Source organism: Anguilla rostrata, chromosome 7, assembly GCF_018555375.3.
Source record: "Anguilla rostrata isolate EN2019 chromosome 7, ASM1855537v3, whole genome shotgun sequence".
Taxonomy (NCBI): domain Eukaryota; kingdom Metazoa; phylum Chordata; class Actinopteri; order Anguilliformes; family Anguillidae; genus Anguilla; species Anguilla rostrata.
In genome coordinates, this window is record NC_057939.1 from 18,817,390 (window position 1) to 18,829,805 (window position 12,416).

At 42.0% G+C, this 12,416-nt stretch overlaps 1 protein-coding gene across 4 annotated transcripts; it reads right to left on the reverse strand.

The window, feature by feature from the left end:
• Positions 1-265: 265 nt before the first annotated feature.
• napepld (N-acyl phosphatidylethanolamine phospholipase D) lies at positions 266-12,403 on the reverse strand. Of its 4 annotated transcripts, none has more exons than XM_064343453.1 (6): positions 12,245-12,400; positions 11,956-12,077; positions 6,214-6,547; positions 4,865-5,511; positions 4,328-4,442; positions 266-2,448 (listed from the first exon to the last, which is right to left on the reverse strand). In XM_064343453.1, exons 2-6 carry the CDS (start codon positions 12,054-12,056, stop codon positions 2,323-2,325), a joined length of 1,323 nt encoding a protein of 440 aa, XP_064199523.1. In that variant the 5' UTR covers positions 12,057-12,077; positions 12,245-12,400; the 3' UTR covers positions 266-2,322. The 4 variants fall into 4 exon arrangements, with proteins under 4 accessions (XP_064199523.1, XP_064199525.1, XP_064199524.1 ...); XM_064343455.1 differs by lacking the exons at positions 11,956-12,077; positions 12,245-12,400 and adding exons at positions 9,587-9,803; positions 11,088-11,886; XM_064343454.1 differs by lacking the exon at positions 11,956-12,077 and having other exon boundaries at positions 12,245-12,403.
• Between the last annotated feature and the right edge of the window lie 13 nt (positions 12,404-12,416).

Consider the following 12,416-nt stretch of genomic DNA (forward strand, 5'->3'; position numbering starts at 1 on the left):
GTAGGACTGAAAAGAAACTTAAAAGCAGAAGTGCAGTTGAAATATAGAATGCTACACTGGGTCACATTACAGGGCCCCGTTTCATGAAGCAGGATTACACAGTTAGCTGGATAACTAAACTCTACAAAGTAACTTGCTGAAGTAAAAAGCTGTTCCGGGTTTTACTCAGTGCAGATATCCAGTTATCCACCGTAATACTTATTCATGAAATACCCCTCAGATCAGGTCTTCTGAAATCTGCCTTATTGGACATAAGAAAAACAGCCACATTTTGAATGATTTTATTCAAATTACATTTTTTTTATTTATAAAATCAAAGATGGCTTAGCAAGTAAAAAAGCTTGGGCTGTGTACTACGTACATAGCAGAGTACCATTATATTTACACAAACTGTACACATCATACACCGTTTGCAGTCTGGACATTAAATGGAAGCCAAAACTGGTAATAAAAGGGTGTGGGGCAACAAGTTTTAGTACATACAGCAAAATTACCTTTTGCTTAAACAATATTTATCATCCAATGTACTGTAAAATGTGGGGCATCTTCAAAGAACCAAATGCATACATTCACTTGTCTGCATTCACAACCATACTGAATACTGAGACATGACCCAATTTAAATATACTGAAGCACAAATGAACAGCAATCTGCACTGAAGATTTAAATATTGTTATTACCTTCGTTATTATGAATGTAATGTCAAGCGTTGTGAGAATCAATCACCCTGTCAATCAAAACAACATCAGAAGGGTAATGAGTTTTTTCCTAAATTCTTTTCAAGATGCATTCTGCAGTGTCCACCAGTCGTCTTAAATTCTCCATCATTTAGGCCAGGGAGGCTCACACCTGGCCCTCAGAAGTACTGCTGGTTTTCATTTGTCCTCTCTAATCAGGACTGAGTCAAGCCTGGGATATCAGGTGTGTTAAATCTCTGCCCAATCAATGGCATTAATCATTCAATGAACCATCAGGTAAAAAAAGAAACGCAGCGGTACTGCTGGCTGCGAGGGCCAGATTTGAGTATCTCTGATGTATGCTAATTAGCTGTCCCGTTACTGAGACTGATAATGATTCTGTTACAAGCTAACATTTTAGCGGTGGAAGGGTAACCTAAGAATGGACAGGCCCTTCAGATATGCAAACTGCATTGAACTGGAGAACACATACATTACCCAGAAGGACCACATATTAAAATGAAAATGATATTTTAGCAAACCTTTAAATCGAAAACAGTTGCCGGATAATAATAGCCATTGCAAAATACTGTAAGATCTTTGTGATCAGAGGCATTTAAAATGCCATGGCAAGACCGAATTGAGATATTCTAGTTATTCATATAATATGAAATTTTTGATGTTCAGGATATTTTAAACAGTGCCAGTGTTGATGGTGTATTGTTTAATTTGTGAATTCTCTCAGTTTAAGAAATTTCTAAAAAAAAAAAAAAAAAAGCCAAAAACCTTTAAAAGCAAATTGAATGTCCCGCTTGATCAGTGAAATCTCAAATATCACTGTTGACATGTGAAAGATGCAGAAGAAGCCTGTCTTATCTTGAGCGTTTCATCAGCCAATGTCGGAGCATTACATGCAACGAGTTTCCAAGGACGGAAAAGCAATGACATGTTTGAACAGACACTTCAGTCTTAATACTACCAATTATTAATAAATAATAACCCTCCATTGTAACCTACTAGGTTACAGCTGTGCAGACGAGCTGAACCTCTAAAGTTATGAACCTATATTGTGGCTCATTTGGATCTGATTAAATTCAATAAAATGAGAATTAAACCTCAAGAAAAACAAGTTGTGGAAAAACTCTTGACCTTGAACATAAGGAAGTAAGATCGCCAACATTCTTAACCATAATAAAAATTCACGATGAACTCCCATATTCTAAAAGAGGGATTCAGAAGTACTACAATTCTGTAAATCGGTATCCGTATACAACCATTAATCAAAAACATTAGCTTTAGAAAAGATATTTAAAATAACCTACCATTGTTTTCAGGCATCAACATCGCGTTGTGGTTACGTAGTGTATGTAGTAGATAAAATATTATTTTTCCTTACATAGGTAAGCGACTGCCATTTAAAATTAGCACTGAGAAGGAAGGGATAGATTTAGGCATAATTTTGTTTGAGACAACTGTTCACTGTGAAATTAAACGCATTGTAATGGAAATTCCATTTCCTGCCACTTTGTACGGCTGCTCCGGGTTCGTCCTGATAATTAGTACCGTATTCAGTAATAAAGTGCCCAGAATCACACTCCTCAATTCCAACTCCAACCAGGGAGAACAAATGCGGCTTTGGGTCCATTCATTCAAACACCTCTTCAGAATTCAGCACTCTGGATTCTCCATGCTTCAACACAAAGAACTTCTCTTGACTGAGCCCATACCTCTCCATTGCTTCCTTCAGTTTCATTGGGGGTTCCAAGTAATACTGGAAAACAACAAAAATGGTATTATTATGAGCATTGCACTTCAGCATTTAGCAGACGCTCCAATCCAGAGAGTAAACAGCTTACATTTTTACATCCACACCATTTATACAGCTGGATACTTCACCGAATTTGCAACAAGCATCTTGCTCAACAGTATAACAGCAGCACCCCAGCAGGGGATCGAACCCACAACCTTTGAGTTACAAGCCCATTACCTTTACACTGTGCCACCCGAGAACTAAAGAACAACAACATGTCTGCCTTATCTTGTAAAAACTGTTTTCTCTTAATCACTTGGTCTTTTATGGACAGTGAGTGCAATTTTGAAAGGAAAAAAAAAGCAATGCCCTGGAACTTTTTCAGGCGCCTGTATGGATTACTGCACCTGTAAGCAGAAATTCCAGACAAAGAGCCGATCCGAGGCCTGCTGATGGGATAATTGCCTGGATACTGCCTGTTCAAACAGGGCCGAGTGAGAAGCACAGCGAGCCTACACTCGGCCGGGCTGCCGTGGGAGAGGACGCAGTCAGATGAGTTTCGGCTAGCTTCCCGGCCCCGGGGCAACACCGTCCGCAACGGTAATAAACAAACCGAGGGGGAAAAACTCTAACCGTCCCGCAGACCCACCTGTCATCAACTATCTTCCTTAGCTTCACTTCATTAACTGCAGGGGAGAGCACCACAGCTTGGAAAATATGCTTCTGCTTGCATTCTCCCCATTAAGACAGCATGAGTATTTACTTGGCAGAAAACCTGAAATATCCTGTTACTCATGCAAAGCTTGCTGAGCAGAACTAATTTGGAAAATAATTAGGAAACTATTTTCAAAGGGGCTTACAGTATTTTACTGCATGGCAGCATCATGCGGAAAAGGCCAAGATCTGTTTAAGTGCTTTTCCATACGAGATATAGATCCTTCTTGCCTGAGAGAAGATCATATGCACTCAGCCATCACATGACAATGTGGAAAAGTAGGTCTCTGAGCATGCCTTTGTTCATTCATAAAAGTTAACTTATTTCCAAAATAAAACTGACTTAATTTACTGCAGATAATCCCTTCATCTAACCTTCACAGATGACTGGCATTATAATGCTGTACTGCACATTCAACTGTGCCAGTCCCATTATTCACACATGAAGCAAGTCTCACATTAGCTATATAAATGCTTCACTGCTGGTCACACGAAACAGCAACAACTTTGCATATGAACAGTACCCATACAGTGCTAAAATAAATAAAAATCATCAGATAGGAGCTACAGCATTGACAAATACAGTGTACCAGATCCTTCCAGAGCGTGGCAAACCTGAATAGCAGTCATAGACATACATAAAACAAAGACTCTCCTTTTCTTCATTTTGGTGACTATATTGACTTGGACCGCCTCCTATGCAGGTCCTAATTGGTTACTGAGGGATAGCATCCACTTCTATCGACTGCAGTCCTGGTGTTGGAACTGTGCAGCCATTGCAGGTAGAGTGCAGGATCTCAGCTGACTAGTAACCAGAGTTGATGCCGACGCTCCATGAAGCAACTGACCCAATCCCTCCATGGGTGGCGCTATGGTCAGTTACACATCAGCCCAAAGGACTCCCTGCCACATGCAGTCAGGATTAAATTCAGGAGCGTGAGGTGCACAGACGCAACGCTGGTGTTTTAGCTGTGCAGTCACCTGGGAGGCCCCAAAGCCATACCTCTATGATGCAGCCTCTTGTTTCAGTGGAGTAGGAAAAAATGTTGTGTAACTTTGACCTCAGAGGAACCAGAGAGATGTCAAACCAGCGCAGCTTATATAAACTGACAAGTTGTGACTTCACTGATCTGACACTTTTCAAAACCAGTTTTGCAAAGTCAGTCATAACATGCTGAACACTTACCTCATAAGCCAGAGCAAAAGTCCCCCAGTGTATTGCCACGGAGTGTTTGGCCTGAATGTCAATGTGAATGCGCACCGCTTCCTCTGGGTCCACGTGCTGCGACTGCATCACATTCCTGCAGGAAAATGAGCTTCCGGGTCATTACAAGCGCAGCGGTATGAAAGTCTACATGCAAAGTAGTCACGGATGCATAAGCACTGAGAAATGATACGTGAGGTGCCTAGAGACTGATGTGCAGGGATTATGATTCTATAGTGCAAAAACCAAACAAAACTCTTCCTGGACACAATACATTACATTAAATTTATTTGGCAGACTCTGTGCTTACAAAAGGTCATTGGAACAACTACAAAACACAGGTCAGATAAGGTACAATACTCATTATGTAATAGTTATTCATAGCCATGAACACATTAAATCCAGTTCACACAGTAAGCATAGGCTAGGTCAGAGAGTAATGTTATGTCAAACTAGGAGGCATGACAACAAGCTACAACATCAAGATAACGAAAGACACAGAAGGCTGCTTGGCCTCACCTGGGTAGGTATGCCCCAATGGGAATGGCGGCCAGGTCAAAGGGCCCGAATCGTTTCCCAATCTCCTCGAAGACGGAGCAGTAGCCAGTGTCCCCTGCGAAGAAGAAGCGGTTGCAGGGTCCCAGGACAGACCAGCTGCCCCAAAGCGCCTTGTTATCGTCCAGCGGGGTGCGCTTGCACCAGTGCTGGGACGGGGTGCAGACAAACGTGACCTCGTCGTGGCCCGGCACGCAGTTCTCCTCCCACCAGTCCAGCTCGATGACGTTCTCGCAGCCGCACTTCTGCATCCAGTCCAGCAGGCCGAGGGGCACGAACCAGCGCAGGTCCCCGCCGAAGCGCTCGTTCAGGCTGGCCACCGAGCCGGCGTCCAGGTGGTCATAGTGCGTGTGGCTGATGAGCACCGCGTGGATCCTGGGCAGCTGGGCCACCGTGCAGGCTGGGTCCCGGAAGCGCTTGGGCCCCACAAACTGCAGCGGCGACGCCCTCTGGCTGAACACGGGGTCGGTCAGCACCACCAAGTCATCCATCTCCACTAAAACAGTGGCGTGGCCCAGCCAGGTGACTCTCATCCCAGAGCCAGTCTGGCCCACCTGCTGGGGGTTCTGGACGAAGTAGGGCTCCAGCACCGGCAGCTCCCTGTCCAGCACCTGAACCACACAGTCACATGATCACACGAAGACACAGTCACATGACCGCACGGGCACACAGACACAGGATCACCCGTAAGGATGCAGCCTTTCAGACAGGAGGCTGAAGACAAGCACCACAAGCAAGGGGGACCGACTCCATTGTGAAGCCAAGGATATAAGGAAGTGCACTGAAAATCATCACTGCAATAAACTTGTGTCAGACAGGCCTACATCACATGAGGAGATACAACTGTAAAGCAAACAAAAGAATACTGAACCTTCCACATTCTTATTAAGCACTGCCTTCCACAGCTGAGCACCAGCATTCAAATCAAGGAAGAACAAAGTTCCACATGAGTGAACAAGATCACCTTTCTGTGGACACTGAACTGCATTGAACAATATAACAAATTTTGCCTTGCTGCCAAGCAATGCATCATATTTAAAACTGGTTGGTTGCCTAACATTTACACCAACAGCTATATTTACACAGCTGGTTGAAGTCCAGACCTACACATCTTGGCTTTACTTTTGAATCTCAAGCTGGCAGATGTCCCTTTAAAAAATAGCACTTATCTAACTGGCTTCACACTAAAGCAGAAGAAATCTTTTCAAAATGGAAGGCAAAAAGGGATACCATAAGTACTGTTTGAGATGAGGGATATTACAACGGCTGTAACTGCTTGGGCGTGACTGTGTTGGGGACAGAAGCAAGGCTACCTCTTTGGAGCTGGGGACCTGGCTGTTGTTTTTCTCCAGCACGAAGAACCTGAAGAAAGTGGCATAGGAGGGGAATTTCCACGTTGGCCAGGGGTTGATGAAGCGCCCGTGCTTGTCCCGCCTGGACTTGGTGACGTCCTCCTCCAGCCGGTAGTCCAGGCGGAAGCTTTTGCGGGAGGAACGGGAGGAGCTGCTTTTCCGAGACTCTTGGGCAGACCCGTCCCGAGGTCTTGTGGTGGCCTGCTCGCCCCCCTCAGCCTTCGGGCTGCCCCCATCCACGAGGTTCCTCTCCTCCTCCTCCACCTTCTCCATTGGCTGAATGAGTGTTCTGGACCTGGATGTGACACATTCCGAAATTAGTATTCTGTCTGAGCTGTGGTCTGTGTGACAGAGCAACAGCCTGCCCTTAACGGCTTTGTTCTGCTCTTCTACACTCAGCTGTTTCAATTCATTTCATTTTCCCCAAAAGAAAAAGTTATACAAAAATAACCCAAAGGCTTTTTACTAAATACAAAGGAATGTTTGACATAATGTTAACCCACATCAGTCCATTAGGGGCAATGCACCAAGAGTTTTACAGGGGAAAGAGAGCTCATTGTGACTAAATTCTGGTAATGCCTGACCAGCTACAATAGAGGTCTGTGCACTAATCACAGGGAATGCATTTACAAGAGGTTAAAACAAGTCAATGGCTTTTTAAATTTTTTTTTTTTACAAATGTGACAGTCCTGACTATGACCTCTGTTGATACTGACCAAAACAAACACCTAAAGTATCTAGCTCAGCTCAGTCTATGTTATCATAGGATTCTGGGATAGAAAAACACAATCAATTTCACAGTGATTACAGCAACTGTCATAAGACATTATGTTTAGGACTCTGCATGAGACTGGTAACCTGAGTGATTGTATGAACAGAATTTCTCTCAGCTAGAGATCCTTCTTGGTCTCTTCAAAATCATTGATGAATACTAAACTATTTTTTGTCCAAGTAAGGACTTTTAAAACACAAAATTATGGTAGCAAACATGACAAACTGGTTGTACATTACTTGTATAGCATGCACCACATGTATATTATTTGCCAGTATTGTACTATGCATCATATAAACATCTGCACATGTAATTATACCTTGTGACTTATTACACCACAGTTTACCATGCAAATATAGCACAACAATGCATCTTTTAACTCTTACACATCAGGAGGATTCAAAGCCTGGTAGGGCTTTACAGGAGAAGGAATGAAGGGCTTAGGCTTTTAAAATCTTAATATTACAAAAATGCACCCCAAGGCTACCTATATAATGGTCATTCAGTTCACTTTGCTGCGTCACTCTCTCTACAGTTTCAAATAAGACATTTCTTAATAATTACAGGTTTTAGAATTGTAAAAGCAATTACAAGAGTCATTCTCTCTTAATGGGGGGATTTCACTAAATCTAAAAAAGGTGTGACCAGAATTATGGAAAGCTCAACTCATTATTTGGAATGATTACAAACTGTGTGTGTGTGCGTGCATCTAAACTGCTAGTGTTACTTGTGCTGTAACACACACCATGACTAGTTCTTGGCAAAAATAATTGTAACAATTATTAGTGATGACTGATGATACTCATTTTTTTCCCATTTGCATCAAAAAACACCACACCCTGACAACAGCAACCACAGCCAATTTAATTCTGGTGAGCAGGACATTAAGTTTCCCGATGGAGTAAGAACATGCACTGTTGCTATGATAATACACCCGACTGCCCACAAACACTAAAATCCTAATGGCTAGAGTACCTCTTACAACAGACAGATGAGCCATCACACTGAGCTTAGTGCTGCGGTACAGGAAGAAAACGCGGGCCTGGTACTGTACAGCAACACAGCCCCAGATCGACTGTGTAGAGATGGGTGGACTATGGCCACCTAATAGTATCTCGGCAGGGCACACCTATTTGTCTGGTTGGCTCTGCAATGACTGTACATGTGTCGCTTTAGTCCTGGCACACCTAGTTCTCTTCAGGCCCACAACTTCTGTCTATGCTGCTGCCCAAGATATAACGCAGGAGATATTAGTGCGCAATGCAAATGTGTCAGTTGTTTTGCTGTTCACAGCAGAGTTAGTGGGAGGCAGGACAGGAAATGTCTAGACAGGTTTTGAATATTTATCACAGGTCATGATAGCAACACAAGGGGCCTGTTTGAACAGAACAACTGGTATATGGAAATAACATCTTCCTCATACTGATAAAACGAACCAACATTCTAATTTACTCATTTCAGAACAGATTTAAACTGTGCCCCATCACCTGATCGCAGGTTACACGAATATATTCTGAATTAAAACTGAGGTTTAAATGTATGCTATATATTAGAAATGATCGTAAAAGTGAATGTGTACTTTGCATTAGTAAAGTTTATTAGTAGGCTAATTCGTTTATAGCTTTCATCGGATGGTCAATAAAATCCCTTGTTTTACACAATACACAACATGCACATGTATTTTTAAATCCCTACAAAGTAAAAGAAATTAAGTGCAAACTTGCTGTCAGAACACGATCTTGCTCAATAGTCTGAGAAACGTGTGCATTTTTAAAATATGCGTTAATAAATGACACGCCTAAAGTGAAACAAGAGTACCTGCCGTCGTTAACGCAGCAGACGAACCGTATACATTTTTCTTCAGACCTACTGGGACGGGCACAAGAGTTAACTTTGCATCCTAATCTTTATGTGCAAACAGCAGACCTGTGGCTATATTCGCTACAAATCTGCTAACGGAGGTGTTTCATACGGGCAATCATCCAAGTAAAATGAAAGTTCAGACAGCTTCACCATATCGGTTCACAAGTAACATTTCGATCGTTTCTGTGTTCTGCCGTCACCACTATTAACGGGACGCTAAAGATGCATCTGGGGAAAGAAGCTTGTGAATGTAACTTGCGTGTGCAACCAGTTCAAGCAAATGGGTAAATATACTTGAATGAAGTGCGAAACTTCTCCACCATGTACAAGCCGTTGATGAAAGCAGCTTTAAGACAAATAGTAAGCACCGGCCGTGAATACACGAGGGGGTAAGCAATACAAAGGAGGCTAACTGTTCCAATCGCCATCAAATGAGATTTGAATCACATTGTTCCATTAAAGAAACATAACGATAAATACAACGATGGAAGCTGAAGAATAAACGGAAGCCGTTCTCAGTTCTATTGCAGTAATTAACTGGCAATACGCTAAGTGTAATTAATCGAAAAAACTTGAAAATATTATTTCTGCAAACTAATAAGAGACGCTAATATGTCTACATAAAGGCTTTAACGACACAACACAAAAACTTTACATCGCACCTGAATCGCTCCAATTTGCGAGCAATAGAATACATACCTCAAAATTTCGCGTAGCCTAAATGGAGGACCGGATGCTTTTGCAAGTAAATCTTCGTTAGTGTGTCATTTGAAATAAAAGCATTTTAATCCCAAACAAGTTCTGGTACAGATCTCTGCACCTCCACTGGGCGCCGCAGTGCTGCTTCTGGACCAGCGACAAGTAACCAGTGAACGTTCTGATGCTGTTCTCCAGAAACAGAAGCACGTGACGACACCTAATAAGGAAATCTTTATTAACATAAAAATGGAGGTATATACATCTTTTACCTTCAGGCTTCCACTGGCATATTCTACAGGATTCATGTAAGCATAGAAAGCCCATATTCAAGTACAAAAAACGAATGATACTGTTTGGATACCACCGTCAAAACAGTGCATAACTATCCTATCACGTTTACTTAAGGAAGCCTCGTTGGTTTATGAAATAGTATAGGCTACGAAAGGCTGAAAATGCAATACTTATAATCGCAGATGAAACACCATCGTAAATTAGGCTACTAAAACGCGACAAGATTCACAGTAAGATCTAAACAAAAGGCACCTCGTTAAAGCCTTGTTAGGCATAGCCATAAGGTTTGGGAAAATGAGGATTGAAATGGCAGCATATGGTTAACACAGAGGAAAATATTTTGGCCCCTATAGCCTATTGGCAATGAACCACTATATCATTTATAGATTTCAACTTACGGTATACCGTTGTTACAGAGGGAAATCGCCTCATGTTTTGAATAAAGGAGGATTTGAATTACTCGCTAATGCTATTACGCCAAGTCAGATCTCAGAGCTTAAAATCTGAGCCCACATGAGCTCACAACGCAGGGCTGTTATTTACTTTTCTTCTCTCCTTTCGCAGGTTCTGAGGCATGTTCTTTTGCCACGTATTTGATTGTCACTGAGCACTTTTAACCATTTTCAGAGTAGATTTTTTTGTTGGAAAGTTTTCTTTTCGAATATAAGTCGGCGTTCTAGAACTCCATTACTTACAATTTTCAGTTGTGATTGTTACATCAGCATTAGAATGTTCAGTTAAGAGAGCTCGAATCAGAAATATTTGTGAACTTACCCCTTAAAGCGGTTGCTTTGGCTTAATGCGTCAGAAAATGACTACATTGTTAATTGTATTACAAAATAGCCAAACCTGTATTATCATAGGCTGAAAGTGAAACCGTTACTTAACTCGTTAAATGTAAAAGATAATATGCTTGGACATATATAATGTGCTTGGCATGCTTTGAATCATGGGCCGTTCCTTCTTTTCTCCACACTTTTGGGTTTTCATCGCTTGCATAAAGGTTTATTTTGGTCTCTTATGTAAAAACTTTGTTCCAAAACTTCTGGCTCGTCTCAGTATTTTTTGTTGTCATTTTCTAATCTGGTGTTTCTATTCTACTGCTGATGAGAAAATGCATCTTGGCATCTATAATTCTGCTCTCAAAGTCTTCTGCATACAGTGACTAGTGATATTTTCACCCCTGCCCACTGCTGGTAATGTCATTGACCATTATTTTAGGGCTTTTCTTCACAGCTCTTAGGATTTGTCCATCATCAACTGCAGTTGCCTTCCTTGGCCAGCCTGTATGGTGTTTATTTCTCAGTCCACCTGTAGTTGACATACCCAGTTTCTGTGCTAACCTGCTTCAGGAATTCTTCTGTTCTTTCACCTCCACAATGAAAACAAAAGTTACAACAAAGACTAGACACTCACTGCCCAGACAGCATGCGACTCTGGGGCAATAAGCAGCACTGACTTCAGACCAGAATCGGCCAAGATCCAGTCTGGAGTTGCTTGCTATCAGGGTGCTCTTTTGTGAACCATCAATGCAAAAATTAACACCTGTAAATCATCCGTTAATTTTGCACAGCTGTTGGGGAAAATCAATACAAAAACACCCGTTTCTGTAAAATGGTGAAACACGCAGGCTATGCATATTGAATACCATGGAAATTTCACTCTGCCGTTACCATGCTTTTGGAGGGCACTGTAAGTATACTATATCTAGCGGCTGCCAATAATCCTTGGCAAACCCACTAATTGAACTGACGAGGTTATATATAGTTTCGCTTGTCAGTGAAAGTGTCATAAGCTCGTCACTTTCGACCTTCTTCCCTGGTCATGACTTTCAAGACAGAGGAAGCACTGACAATATCCATCGAACCACACACATACCGCAACGTTACCAATTTTCCAAACTAAAGACTAGGTGACATAATTATATAGGAGGCTGATATAGGCCGCCGCTTAACCTAAAATTATGATGAACTTCCACATACTTTCTTAGTGTCAACACAACCAATAAACCCAGTCGACAGCAGAAACGTTCAACACACAAGGAAAAGATGGTCAGTACTTTTGAACCAATTGCTTACTTTGGGACCGAAGCGTCACAGGTTGATGAAGCAACCTGTAGCCATATTGGTAGGGTCACACACGTTCGTGCACGCTGTGCTGCTCGCATGACAAATGCCATAACACTCCTAAAAGCGAAGAGCTGTTGAAATTGTGAAATAAACAACCATTTGAATGATCAACCAGTATCAGCCGTTGGTTAGTTTGTAATCTTGAAGTCAGAAACTGTTAGCTACGCTAGCATATAGCTTGCCTAGCCGTAGCACTTATCAAAATTAGACTAACATAATAATGGTTTTCGCAACGTACCTTGCTGTAATGTAATATCTAGCCACGCCAGTAATGCATCGGGTTTTGCAGCCTGTAGTAGGTACAAGTCACCCCACAGCCATGTACACGATACATAACGTTAGTGCAAATGAACAAATCGTACACCCCTGCAGTTCATATGCAGCAATACAGCTACTACAGCTAGCCACAC

Excerpts from the sequence above, each read along its gene's own strand:
- napepld (XM_064343453.1), bottom strand. The coding sequence starts at position 12,056 with ATGGCATTTGTCATGCGAGCAGCACAGCGTGCACGAACGTGTGTGACC. Across the intron at positions 4,443-4,864 it reads ATTGGGGCATACCTACCCAG|GAATGTGATGCAGTCGCAGC; the intron begins GTGAGGCCAAGC and ends ATTTTCCTGCAG. Across the intron at positions 2,449-4,327 it reads CTTTTGCTCTGGCTTATGAG|TATTACTTGGAACCCCCAAT; the intron begins GTAAGTGTTCAG and ends GTTGTTTTCCAG.